The sequence below is a fragment of the Durio zibethinus genome, chromosome 21 (assembly GCF_047325235.1).
Source record: "Durio zibethinus cultivar Kanyao isolate XHJ-2024 chromosome 21, ASM4732523v1, whole genome shotgun sequence".
Taxonomy (NCBI): domain Eukaryota; kingdom Viridiplantae; phylum Streptophyta; class Magnoliopsida; order Malvales; family Malvaceae; genus Durio; species Durio zibethinus.
The window spans coordinates 2,688,421-2,700,451 of NC_143182.1; the positions used below are offsets into that span (position 1 = coordinate 2,688,421).

The following is a 12,031-nucleotide window of genomic DNA, read 5'->3' on the forward strand; positions in this document are numbered from 1 at the left end:
TTTATTTAATTTTAATTTAAAATGTATTTAAAATATTTAAAAATTTATTTCTCAAATGAGCCTTCAATAAAGATATTAAAATATCAATATTAAAGATACGGTACCTGTAGCAGCTGCTGTATATTACGAGGATATGTATGTTAATTTCAGCATTGAGCTTGTATCTGCATCTTGAAATTCGATTGTGTGGTTTGTTTGGATAAATAATCATATCTTTGGATGTGATTTATGAGCTAATCTTAAGTTCAAATTTAGTTGCAAAACAAGTAAATGTGTTCTATTTCTTTGAGACTATTGTATTGAGGGTCTTGGTAAGGGGAGCTTGTTTAGTTCACCAAAGTTTGTATATTTGGGAAATTGAAGTTCAAATTCTACTGAATGCATTCGATCGGTTGAAAGTTTTCGGCAAAAGCCGAAAGCCTTCCTTTCATTGTTGTTCACCTAAGTTACAATTTACTTCTGACTTTGTTTTATATATAGAGGAAATTATTAAGATTTAAATTTTGTTCAAACTTTGAATAAATTTTGAAAACAAAATAGTCAAAATAAAGAGAAAATGAACTTCCATTAGCAATTATAAAAATTGAAAACCTTAAATTTGTATACTTTTTTATTTTATCCCAAAAAAGTTGGATTTTTTTTTTTTGGTTAAACCTGTAATTTTTGGGTGCAGAGTGCAAAATTTGCACATGCTACAAAATAAAGAAAAAAAAAAGAATTTCTAAATACAATTTTATTTTTTTCTCTACACACTAATCTTTTTTATAAAACTATTTTAGATAAAATTATTTATTTATTTTTTATCTTAATTTTAAAATTTTTGGATTTCAATAAATTATATAATTTATCAAAATTTCATATTTAATAAATTAAAAAAATATATTTAATTTTGAAAAAGAATTAGCAGAAAATATTTTGCAAAAATTTTTAAACTTATTTAAAAAGGTGGAAAGAAAAAAAAATATCAAATTTAAAAATGAAAAGGTGTAAAGAAAAAGAAAAAACAAAATAATTTCATTTAAAAGGAAAAATAAAACAACCACTCGATAGGAAATGACTCAAGGTCAGCCAAAACGAAAATATCGAAAGAAAATAAAAACCCTCGCCTCACAACTCTTTTACTAACAGGTGCAACACTCATTTCTTCTTTCTCACTATGGCTCTGCAACATAATTTTAGGGTTTAAGCAGGGTTTCTCAACTACTGAATTTCAACTTCCTCTTCTCATACGTGCGTATATATCTACGTATACGGTCTTCAAACCTTTTTCCCATCCCTCTAAAATGCTTATTCTTTTCAGGTCGAGAATGCATAGATCGTTAACGTCGCTGGTTCGGCCACTCGCGGGAGCGCGTGGGTTTTCCACGAGTTCTGAGAAAATCGTTGCCTCTGTTCTATTCGAGAGATTACCAGTCGTCATCCCCAAAATTGATCCTGTGGTTTATGCATTTCAGGAGTTCTCGTAAGTTTTCCTTCTCTTTTCTTTGCTTGGCTGCGGAGAAAATGTGGGAAAAGTTCCTGCTAGGGTATCTTAGATTTCCATTTCCTTTGAAAGCAAATTGATTAGCTCAGTTTTGCTAGAGAGGCACTAATTTCAAACACGGATGGTAAGAGAAAAGAAAAAGCTGAAATATTTACTGAAGACAGCCTGATCCGTGGCTTATTACTCGAAATTGTTTTTCTTTTTTGTTCAATTTTTCAGCCACTAACTGGGGTTTTAATGAAAGAGATAAAAGGCTTCGTATTTATGCACGTAATTGGTTTTGTTTTATGCAGCTTCCGATGGAGGCAGCAGTATCGACGCAGATATCCTGATGAATTTTTGGACATGTCTAAATCTAGGTAAGTATGTTTTATTTGAGCCTATATTCTTATGGAATTTGCTTCAGTTGTATTACATATTATGGTTTAGGACCTTTGTGATCCATATGTAAGCGGTTACTCGATAATAGTTCTTGATTTGATGCACCTGCATAAACTGATAAATAAGTAGATTAAAAAACTGGAAAGCAATTGGTTTATCAAAATGAATTGCGTGTCACATGGGATTTACAGTTATTAATTCTATGAAGAGGGGATTCAGGAAAGATTATGTGGAGTATTTTAGACCTAGTTTTTCCGATCTGATTATAAGAGGATCCTCAAGGTTGATTCAAGATGTCTATTTTTGGCTCTGCTATGAAAGTTTTCATGGAACATAAAAGTAATTAAAGTCAATTTTCATCGGGTTATATATGTTATGCTCTTTCTCCTTTCATTGCACCGTTGATGAATACATGCATACAACTGCAAATCTGCACATGCAGACAAAGTGCAGAGTGCAACATAGGTCGTTTTTTGTTCTCTGCTAATGAAGTGAAAAATTGGTACAAACAGGGGAAAAGGTGACTACCAAATTGAGTACCATCCAGCTCCAAGGATCACTGAAGCTGACAAAACGAATGACAGAAAGTAAGTGGTAGATTTAATATTGTTCATTGGAACATTGTTACGTGCTTATCATTTTGTTTGATAGAGACCAGGTATATCTGCGTGTTACAAATTTGAGAACAAATTTCTGTTCTAACTATTAGAACTGCTTCCTTTTGGAGGTTTTGGTCTTGTGGGGATAGAGGATGAAATTAGTAAATTCAAGCCATTATTAGTACAATATTCTGATCATGAAAATTGTGAACTTTCAATTTATTAAGGTCATTGCAGAGAGCACTTGATCGAAGATTGTATCTTCTTCTACATGGTAACGCTCATGGTGCTCCTAGTGGGAAACCTGTGTGGCATTTTCCAGAAAAAGTTTATGATACGGAGGAGACATTGCGCAAGGTAATGGTTGTTTTCTCTTCTTATTTCCTTCTTCATTTTGTTTTGTTACTCTGATATAAATAACAAATGTTTGCAGTGTGCAGAGTCTGCCTTAGAATCTGTAATTAGAGACCTTTCTCACACTTACTTCGTTGGAAATGCTCCCATGGGTCATATAGTTATACAGCAGTCAGAGAATGTGCCTGAACCATTTAAGGTATTTTAACCGAAAAGGTGTTAATTTTCTTCTTCAAACATGTTGATACAGTGCTGTCATTGCTAGCCCTTTTAATCACTACCTATCTCGTATTGATAACATGCATGCACTTCACTGGAGCTCCTTTTACTATATTTATTTCCCCACCTTATGCTTGTGCTTCTGTCAGCGATTCTTCTTCAAGTCTCAAGTGATTGACACCAACACGTTTAATATTGGGAAGTGCAAGGATTTCGTTTGGGTGACCAAGGATGAATTATTGGAGTATTTTCCTGAACAAGCTGAATTTCTTAAGAAGATGATCATCAGCTAATGGCAAATTGCTTAGTTTGATCTCCAAGCTATACCATCTTTATTATAACCCATTTTGTGGTTTAATTGTAATTTTGCAGTAGAGTCTACATCAGAATTTAAAGCCAACATAAGACAACAGAACATCTGAACATGAGTCATTGGTTCAGGATTGATTGAATATTCCAATTTTTTTTAATTTTCTTTTGTTGGTGACAATTGATGCATGAATTTGGTTTTTCTGATCATACCCCTTCCCTTTTATTATTTTTCCTCTCCTCTGCTGCAATAATGGTTGCGTCTAATTTGTATTTCTACCCTTGTTGTGATAGCCTACACAAGTAACTTTAGGTTTTGATTCTGCGATGATTGGCTGAACAATTCCTTTCTCGACCTTCTTGATGTTGATGACTAGATCCTATATTGTTTCCTTTAACTAGAGTGTAGAGAATACGGTATTTTGACCAGCAGACATGGTCTGGGAAAGAACCAATCTAGGAAGTCTGGCGGGTGGCCTAACAGGACTTCCCTCCGCAGCCAAGGGCTTACTGACTCGAATATAATGAGGATCTTGGGCCTAATTAATTAAACTCGTTGACTTCGGCTCTCAAAGAAGCCCAGTTAACGGATAAATGTGGAAATACAATTGCTTCTTTTTTTTTTGGCTCCTTATATAGGCAATTTTGTTCGTGTATCCAAAACAATATTTTTGTTCTTCTGTAGCGCCAAAAAAGTCATTGCCGAACGATGACAAACAGAATTTCAAAAGTCTGACCAAAACCATGGTTTCTTTAAAATGTAGAGCAATCAAGTGACCTTGCATTTATGATTTGTGGGTCTTCCTTTCTTTTTTAGAATTTGAATGATATCATTGTTTCGACTAAAAATCATGGGGTGTATTTTTTCCCTCGTGAACTTTACACGCATAAAATGAAAAAGAACGATTTGTTCCTGCATTCGGTTGGTGAGCTGTGCAATATTGGAACAAACAAATTTTTTTTTTCTCTTTTCTTGGGTTAAACTTAAATGGAACAAAGAATTAACATTTGCAGCGCTTAATTTAAACATGTGTCCAAAATAAATAATCATTTTAAGCTGGCATGGAAAAAGAAAAAGAAAATAATAGTAGAGTATCGCATATATATGCATGCTTTGGTGATAACGTCGATGCATGTTGGACACGTCTCCTCTTACTTGAGGGCAGGGGCAGTTGAACAGAAGTAGGTGAGATGCTGTTGGCTTCACCAAGGGTGCAAGAGAAAGGAATTAAAGACCCTTATTCCCTTCCCCTCTCTCAAACTCCATACTAATTCCTTCTTTTCTCTCTTGGATATCTCTTGTGGGGGCAGTCCAACCTCTTACACCTTCCACTACTTTCTTCTCCCTTTTAAACTTCATTACTCAATCATTCTCTGTTCCTCTCTCTCTGTCTCTCCATTTTCTCTCACTGGAGCCTCAGAAGTGAGAACCTTCATCATCAGATATGGATGGCCAAGAAAGTACCCCACCACCACTCCCACCGCCATTTGCGCCGCCCTTATTGTCACCCCTTAACACTCCTTTCCTCTTTGCACCCTCACTTCCATCCTCCTCACTACAGCCTCCTTTAGAAACTCAAATTCTCCCCGATATTGATTGGGTTAGCCTCCTCTCAGGTCAAGGTATGCTCGGTGAGAATAAGCCAATGATTGAAAGTGCTTCTAATTTGATGGCTCAAAATGGAGGCGATCAGGATGAGAAAGGCAACAAGGATAAGAGGAAAGGTAGTAGGATAAAAAAGACAAGCCGACCTAGGTTTGCATTCCAAACCAGGAGTGCTGATGATATTTTGGACGATGGCTACAGGTGGAGAAAGTATGGACAAAAAGCTGTGAAGAATAGCATTTATCCGAGGTTTGTTAATCATTAAAATCCCTGCTGTTTCTCTAACTATCATACGTTGCATGGCATGTTCGTTCATAACTCTATATTCTTAACTTTTGATGCATACATAGTTTTTAACGTAATTAAGTTTGCATAGAATAAGCAGTCGTTATTAATGCAATTCCCTCAAGCATAACTAAGATTATTAGCATGCATATATTTGTATTTTTTTATATATATTTAAAATTACCAAAATTTGATCACTAATCATTAAAATTAAGAGTCTAATACTTTATAAAAAAAAACCTCGTATTAGTCTTAATAATCAATATTCAAATCATGAAATCTCAAATAAAAAGTTCATCCTCTTACTACAAGAAAACTGATCATATACTTTAATTCCAAAGCTGTTTTAGATTCTTGTCTATGCTCTTTTTCGACCCTTGATCACTATCGAAAACTATTTTATTGTATACTATGTTAGAAATTTACTTAAATGATTCTCCTTTTTTACTTTTTTTTTTTTTAAATAACTTGAGGAGCTATTACCGGTGCACGCATCACACATGCAATGTGAAGAAACAGGTTCAGAGGCTCTCAAAGGACACCAGCATCGTGGTGACTACATATGAAGGAATTCACAACCATCCATGTGAAAAGCTAATGGAAACCCTAACTCCTCTTCTCAAGCAAATGCAATTCCTTTCTAGGTTTTAAGTTCATCCAGCCAATTACTGCAAATTAATAGTTTCAAGGACAAATCAAGAAGCCCTCTGTTCTTGTCATGAATATATATTTTATACTTTCCTTTTCCCATTTTTATGAGAAAGAAAAATCTGGAGTGCAAATATCATAAATAAACTCATCTTCTTGTTTTATGCATCTTCTCACTCTAATGCTCTTTAATCCTGTTTGATATTCAAATGGTCCAATCAACAACCTACACGCACTCTAAAAACATTCCTAGAGTTCGGATAATAAAAATCTTTATGAAATTAAGGTATGAACCTTTTCCTAACTTAAAATATTTGAGTAAAGAGCACGTAAAAATAAAATAACATAAGTTTGGAGAACATGTAGTGAAATTTATATATATATTTTTATTTTAGTGTGCGTTTTTATAGACGATAAAATTTTTTATTTTGTCGATTATTTTTTAAATCAGTTGACATATAATTAAAATTAACATTTAAAAATTACGGATTTCAAAAGATTTTATATACATAATGTCTTCTTCAATGAAATAAGAGTGATAAGATAAGAAGATATTTAAAAATAGATTAGAAAATTATTTTTTTTTATTTTACTTAACACATTTTCTTTTCGAAGAAATTTAAGTAAATTTATCTACATAATACAAATTTACAAAAAAATATTTTTTTTATAACTTACTAGCAGATTTAAACCCATACAAAAAAAAAAATAATACACACTTTTGCCCCTTGAATCAATCATCATTAATAAAGACACATATTTTTTTGTGTGATATATATATATATATATATTTATTTTTATTATTCATCAAGAATCATTCATAAAAGCAGCATGAAAATAGGAAAAAGGATTGGAATTTTTAAAACGCCACATTCCCACATGAATCGCACAAAATTAAAGAGGTGTCCAGACTCTAGTGGGGGAGAAAAAGAAGAAGCCGGAATTTGAGACAATGGCAGGGTAAAATTTTACTTTCAAATAAAAGAATTTGCATTATTCTCTTTGCCACTTGCAACAATTTGTCGAGTTTCTTTCAATTGTAAGTGATTTGTGAGTCCAGCAACTATCAATGGAGGTAATTAGTTTCTATTTCATTTCTTATTTTTGGTTGCCTAATTAATACTTTCCTTTGCCTTCTTTTTCTGATTGATAAACGAATTCTTTAAAGAAAATATATAGAAACGCCAACTTATATCCAAAATGGCATCGAGTTAACCAATAATCTCACCTTGAAACATCAAAATTGCAGCATTGGAAAAGGATATTAGAGCTTAATTACAAATGGGAAATTATAATTGATAATTCAAACCATCAAAATAAATTGCATTCGTTTGCATATTTTTCTTTTTTATGAAGCATTTGTGATATTTTTTATTGAACATAAAAATTTTTTTAGTTTGATCGGTATATTCTTTTTGTGATCTATCAAAATAAATTTATTTATGTTGAATTTAGTAAATTTGTGAAAAAAAATATTTACGACATTTTTTTATGATTGATAAGTCCATACAATGGGATTATATTAGGCGTGAAATTCTGCATTACCTACTCTCGAAAATGTATTAAATTTGGAGAATTTCTCTTATCGGGATTTGTACTTTTGAAAAACTTGAAACGAGGAAAGAACATTTTGAAATGAAATTCTTCAGTTAACTCAATTTCCTATACATATAAAGAAAGCTTGCAAAAAGAATAAAGGCAACAATCGAACCAAAGGTCAAAAAGCACAGATCTCCTTCCACGGAAAAACCACGATCTCTACACGTCTATTCAAAATGTGTTGACCCACCAAGCAAAATCTCAATTACACGTCATGAACCCAGATGACCCCCTATAAAAGAACAAACCTTGGGACGCTCCTCAGATCACAGCCTAAGTCATCGAACCCTTGAACAAAACCCTAAAAATCTAAAACTCTTGAGTTCTCACGGAATGTCGCAGTTGGTGGACAAGGCGAAGAACTTTGTGGCAGAGAAGATAGCCAACATGAAGAAGCCAGAGGCTAGCCTTACGGACGTTGATCTGAAACATGTGAGCCGTGAGGGCATCGAATATGGAGCTAAAGTCTCTTGCAGCAATCCCTATAGTCATTCTATCCCCATTTGTGAGATCTCTTATACTTTCAAAAGTGCTGGCAGGTTTGATCCACTTTCCTTCTCTCAACATCGATTTTCTATTTTTCACTTTCTTTATCCCTTTTTGTTTTGTAAAGATTTGATTTTGGATTTCGTTATGTGAACTCACCCGGCCTTGTGATCAAGGCATTGATTTGAAGTTGCACCATTGGATGCTAATATACGAAACTTATTCCCAATTTCCCTTCAACACTTTTTATTATAAAGATAATGGGATCAAGCTAGTGTTTGATAAATTTTGGTTGAACTTAGATCGATCTATTCATTCTGATTTGTGTTCTTAATCCTTTTATGGTTGGAGTTTGAAATGGGAAAAGAAAAGGACAAAAAATTATGTATATAGAGAATGGCAGGATGCATATATGCACTCATTTATCAGCAAGAATAAGATCCCTTTCTTATGGCTTTTCTCCCCCCCCCCTCCCACCTTTTTTTTTTTTTTTTGGAATAATGGCCTGTTGGAGCTAGGGTGAATTAAATGGTGGACATCAAAGGCAATAATCAATTGTAGAATAAGATATTGTGCTTTCAAAGAATCTTTCTTGTGAATATGCTTAGATTACAAATAATATTCCAGTAAATGAACCGTCTAAGACTTTGGAAAAAAAATCATGTGGCATTTGTTTTAGTTATTGATTATTTGTATTTGGGGTAGGGTGATTGCATCTGGGACAATACCAGACCCGGGGTCATTGAAGGCCAGCGACACGACGATGCTGGACGTGCCAGTGAAGGTGCCACATAACATATTGATAAGCTTGGTAAGGGACGTTGGTGCAGATTGGGACATTGACTATGAATTGGAGTTGGGACTCACCATTGATCTTCCTCTCATTGGTGACATCACTATCCCTCTCTCTCAGAAAGGAGAGATCAAGCTTCCCACTCTCAGAGACATCTTTTGAATTAATTATTTCTCTCTTATGATTTCTAAGCAACTTGAAGGATATGTCAAAATACTGTGCTTTTGAATATCTTTTGTCTTCTACAACAGATCAAAGTTAATTCCCAAATTTACTTTTTTTTTAAAGAATCAGAATAGTTTGCTTTATGTATTAGTTTTCAGTTTCATTTTATCAGAGAGTATAATTTACTTTCCGCTGCATTTAATTAAATTCAAGTCTATCCGTGCACTCTTTGGATTGTACATGGCCAATGTATGGCCTCCCCGTCTCAGATGGGACAATGTGATCATTTCCCTCACCCGAAGTAGAACTGTTGTAGCGTCATTAATGAAATGACCATAACTTTGCCAGCCTTGTCCAAGACGGGTCCTCCGAAACTTACATTAACAATCTTTGGCAAAAGTTAATTATGCCGGTGAGTGGTTTTAAAGCTATTGCTGGTAATGGAATGATGGCAATATTAATTTTCTATCAACCAAGAAGTTCTAGGTTTAGAGTTATTTGGAAGAATGTTAATAAAAAACTACTGTTGGCTGTCCTTTCCAGATGATATTTGTAGTGCTTCAAACAACTGATCGCTATCAATGGATGTTTCCATTAGTTCACATACTAGGGTGCTTTACTTGCTACTATTTGAGGTGGCTGCTGGACATTGGTTTGTCCCTAGTAGGTTTATTTTATTTTTTTCCGAACATGAACTCTTTCTTGAAAGAAATGCGGAAACAGGATAAACTTGTCTTCTTATATATATAAGAAAACTCCTATGTTAAAATGTCAGCGGCTGTAGCTCAGATGGTAGAGCGCTCGCTTAGCATGCGAGAGGTACGGGGATCGATCCCCGCATTTCCACGTTTCTTCTCGGTGCAGTTTGACTCGAGGTTCAAGCGTGTTCCAGAGTCCAGACCTCTAGTATCCTTGGCTTTAACATTTTTTAATTATTTTTCTTCTAAAATCTAGAATGAATTTTGACAAATCACCAAGCATGTTAAGTGCGAGAGGTACGGGGATCGATACCCCGCATTTCCACGTTTCTTCTCGGTACAGTTTGACTCGAGGTTCTCAAGCGTGTTCCAGAGTCCAGACTTCTAGTATCCTTGGCTTTAACATTTTTTAATTATTTTTCTTCTAAAATCTATAGTGAAATTTGACAAATCGCCAAGCATGTTAAGTGCTGATGGAGACAAACAATTTGTCCCTTCTTCTCAGGGCCAGATGCCGGGGAAAAGAAGGGAGGAGGATAAAAACAAAGTTCTCCTTATTTCTCTGCTTTTAATATTTTATAGTGCTTGACCTTTCTCGGACAATGACAGTCACAGGAATCGAAAAAAATAACAGCATTAATTGGTGAAATTTAAAGTGTGAAGGCTCAAAAGTCAAAAGCAACGCTTACAACAACTCTAATTTCTTTCCAGTCTTGATGGAAATTTCGTGACCCTCTCATGTCTTACAGTAATTCCAACTGCCTCTTAAATTTCCCACCAAAGGAACAAAAAAAAAAAAAGATCATCATTGCTCATAGCATTCTAGGATCAAACATATGGACGCCAAGGATCAATCAAAGCTTGAGAAGAACGATGAAGAATTGGAGATTAATTTATCACCGAAGGCGTTTCCAAAGCAAGGACGAGCCAAATGCTGCGGCATTTTAATTGCAGGTATTTTGCTTCATGTAGTAGTCTTTGGTGTGCTTGTACTTACTGTGTTTCAATTCAAAGACCTTGATATTAAGTTGCATTCGGTGACTATTAAGAATATTAGCTTGGTTCCTGGCGTACCGGCAAGCATCAATGTGACACTGAGGGAAGAACTTGTGGTAAGAAATCAAAATTGGGGTGAATTCAAATACGATCAGAGTGCTGTCATTTTGTCTTATGAAGGTGCAATAATTGGAAGAGAAGAGGTTTCAGGTGGGCGTATTAACACGAGGCAGAAGGGTTGGTTTGGGGTTGATATTGAGGGTAAGTTTGGAGGGTTGGGGACTAATAGAAGTTTGGTTTCTGATATGGATTTAGGGCTTTTGGCTGTGCATAGCTATATCAGGTTGAGTGGAGAAGTAAATATGATGAAGATGATCAAGAAACGAAGAAGTGGAGAGGTGAACTGCAGATTGATGCTTAATTTAACTAGGAAGGCAATTTCAGACATCTATTGCCGCTGACCTGTCGTGGCAAGCAACGAATCTAACTCAAGTTAGTTTCATAAAAAGGCAAAGGTCTCTGTATTGCATTATGTCAGTTATATACTGTTTGTTATATATACAATAATTATACTAAAGGCTTAGGGTAGAGTGCCGGAAGATGTATGGCTATTTAATTATCCTCTTATGGTGGAAAATGTTCTAAAATATGAAATGAGATTAACAAATCCCTCATGGCTAGCTTATAAGTAACAGTCCTTGATGGTTTGTGTGTACTTTTATAAGCTATTTTCTCAAAGAAGAATGTGATTTGGAACAAAGCCATAAAATGTTTAACTTGAAGTTGTCATACATTATCAGATGCAGCAGTTTTTGGTACAGTGATATTTGAACATTTCAGTTTTTCACCTTAATTATTCTCTTACAAGTATCTCTCCGAACAATCAACAAGGCCTACATGTGTAAGCCTTAATGGGTCTGGGAAATGGTTCTAATTACAGTGCATAGCAGAATGGGCACGAATAAGGTCGAACAAGTTGGTGGAATCTGACTGTTAGCTCAGAGAAGTTAAACAATCAGAAGAATAATATGCCTTTATTCCCTGACCAAATCCCTGTCCAGGTAGTGGACCCTGGTCATTTTCACGTGATTGCCAAGCTGCTTCAACGTTTTCTCTTACCCTGCAGCTAATTACATATTCAGTATATATAAATAATTTGTTGTCAATTTTTGGAAAAGCTTCCTTGCTTTTCACTGGTTGCTTCCTCCAAATTACAGACATTTCCTATTGGCATCTCTTTCCGGTGACCAACGCCAATAATGGTATTCTGAACAAATGAAAATTCATTTTCAAAGAACTAAAGCAGGGATCAGCCTGTCAAATAGAGAAACGTCTTCTTACAATAGAACTACACTTTTTTTCCCAAATAAATGGAAAGAAAGAAATAAGAAGAGCTGGCATTTGGCATTT

The 12,031-nt window shown here is 34.7% G+C and overlaps 4 protein-coding genes across 6 annotated transcripts; all 4 read left to right on the top strand.

Moving 5' to 3' along the window:
- Positions 1–1,011: 1,011 nt before the first annotated feature.
- DECOY (decoy) lies at positions 1,012–3,555 on the top strand. Of its 3 annotated transcripts, none has more exons than XM_022903829.2 (7): positions 1,012–1,128; positions 1,301–1,462; positions 1,777–1,842; positions 2,377–2,451; positions 2,691–2,820; positions 2,897–3,016; positions 3,186–3,555. In XM_022903829.2, the coding sequence occupies exons 2-7, from the start codon at positions 1,308–1,310 to the stop codon at positions 3,327–3,329; spliced, it is 690 nt and encodes a 229-aa protein (XP_022759564.2). In that variant the 5' UTR covers positions 1,012–1,128; positions 1,301–1,307; the 3' UTR covers positions 3,330–3,555. The 3 variants fall into 3 exon arrangements, with proteins under 3 accessions (XP_022759564.2, XP_022759563.2, XP_089607046.1); XM_022903828.2 differs by having other exon boundaries at positions 1,076–1,230; XM_089750920.1 differs by lacking the exon at positions 1,012–1,128 and having other exon boundaries at positions 1,240–1,462.
- Positions 3,556–3,692: 137 nt separating this feature from the next.
- On the top strand, positions 3,693–6,026 carry LOC111305947 (putative WRKY transcription factor 43). The gene is made up of 2 exons (XM_022903831.2): positions 3,693–5,200; positions 5,710–6,026. Exons 1-2 carry the CDS (start codon positions 4,791–4,793, stop codon positions 5,885–5,887), a joined length of 588 nt encoding a protein of 195 aa, XP_022759566.2. The 5' UTR covers positions 3,693–4,790; the 3' UTR covers positions 5,888–6,026.
- A 1,711-nt stretch (positions 6,027–7,737) lies between these two features.
- On the top strand, positions 7,738–9,124 carry LOC111304787 (late embryogenesis abundant protein Lea14-A). Its single transcript, XM_022901727.2, has 2 exons — positions 7,738–8,022; positions 8,675–9,124. The coding sequence occupies exons 1-2, from the start codon at positions 7,817–7,819 to the stop codon at positions 8,922–8,924; spliced, it is 456 nt and encodes a 151-aa protein (XP_022757462.2). The 5' UTR covers positions 7,738–7,816; the 3' UTR covers positions 8,925–9,124.
- A 75-nt stretch (positions 9,125–9,199) lies between these two features.
- On the top strand, positions 9,200–11,309 carry LOC149512766 (late embryogenesis abundant protein At1g64065-like). Its single transcript, XM_089750921.1, has 2 exons — positions 9,200–9,339; positions 9,471–11,309. The coding sequence occupies exon 2, from the start codon at positions 10,462–10,464 to the stop codon at positions 11,080–11,082; it is 621 nt and encodes a 206-aa protein (XP_089607047.1). The 5' UTR covers positions 9,200–9,339; positions 9,471–10,461; the 3' UTR covers positions 11,083–11,309.
- Positions 11,310–12,031: the final 722 nt, after the last annotated feature.

Bases quoted from the DNA above. Each gene is read 5' to 3' on its own strand.
- DECOY (XM_089750920.1), top strand. From the start codon at position 1,284: ATGCTTATTCTTTTCAGGTCGAGAATGCATAGATCGTTAACGTCGCTG. The intron at 1,843-2,376 runs GTAAGTATGTTT...TGGTACAAACAG, and splicing joins TTGGACATGTCTAAATCTAG to GGGAAAAGGTGACTACCAAA. The intron at 3,017-3,185 runs GTATTTTAACCG...TGCTTCTGTCAG, and splicing joins ATGTGCCTGAACCATTTAAG to CGATTCTTCTTCAAGTCTCA.
- LOC111305947 (XM_022903831.2), top strand. From the start codon at position 4,791: ATGGATGGCCAAGAAAGTACCCCACCACCACTCCCACCGCCATTTGCG. The intron at 5,201-5,709 runs GTTTGTTAATCA...AAATAACTTGAG, and splicing joins AAGAATAGCATTTATCCGAG to GAGCTATTACCGGTGCACGC.
- LOC111304787 (XM_022901727.2), top strand. From the start codon at position 7,817: ATGTCGCAGTTGGTGGACAAGGCGAAGAACTTTGTGGCAGAGAAGATA. The intron at 8,023-8,674 runs GTTTGATCCACT...TATTTGGGGTAG, and splicing joins ACTTTCAAAAGTGCTGGCAG to GGTGATTGCATCTGGGACAA.
- LOC149512766 (XM_089750921.1), top strand. From the start codon at position 10,462: ATGGACGCCAAGGATCAATCAAAGCTTGAGAAGAACGATGAAGAATTG.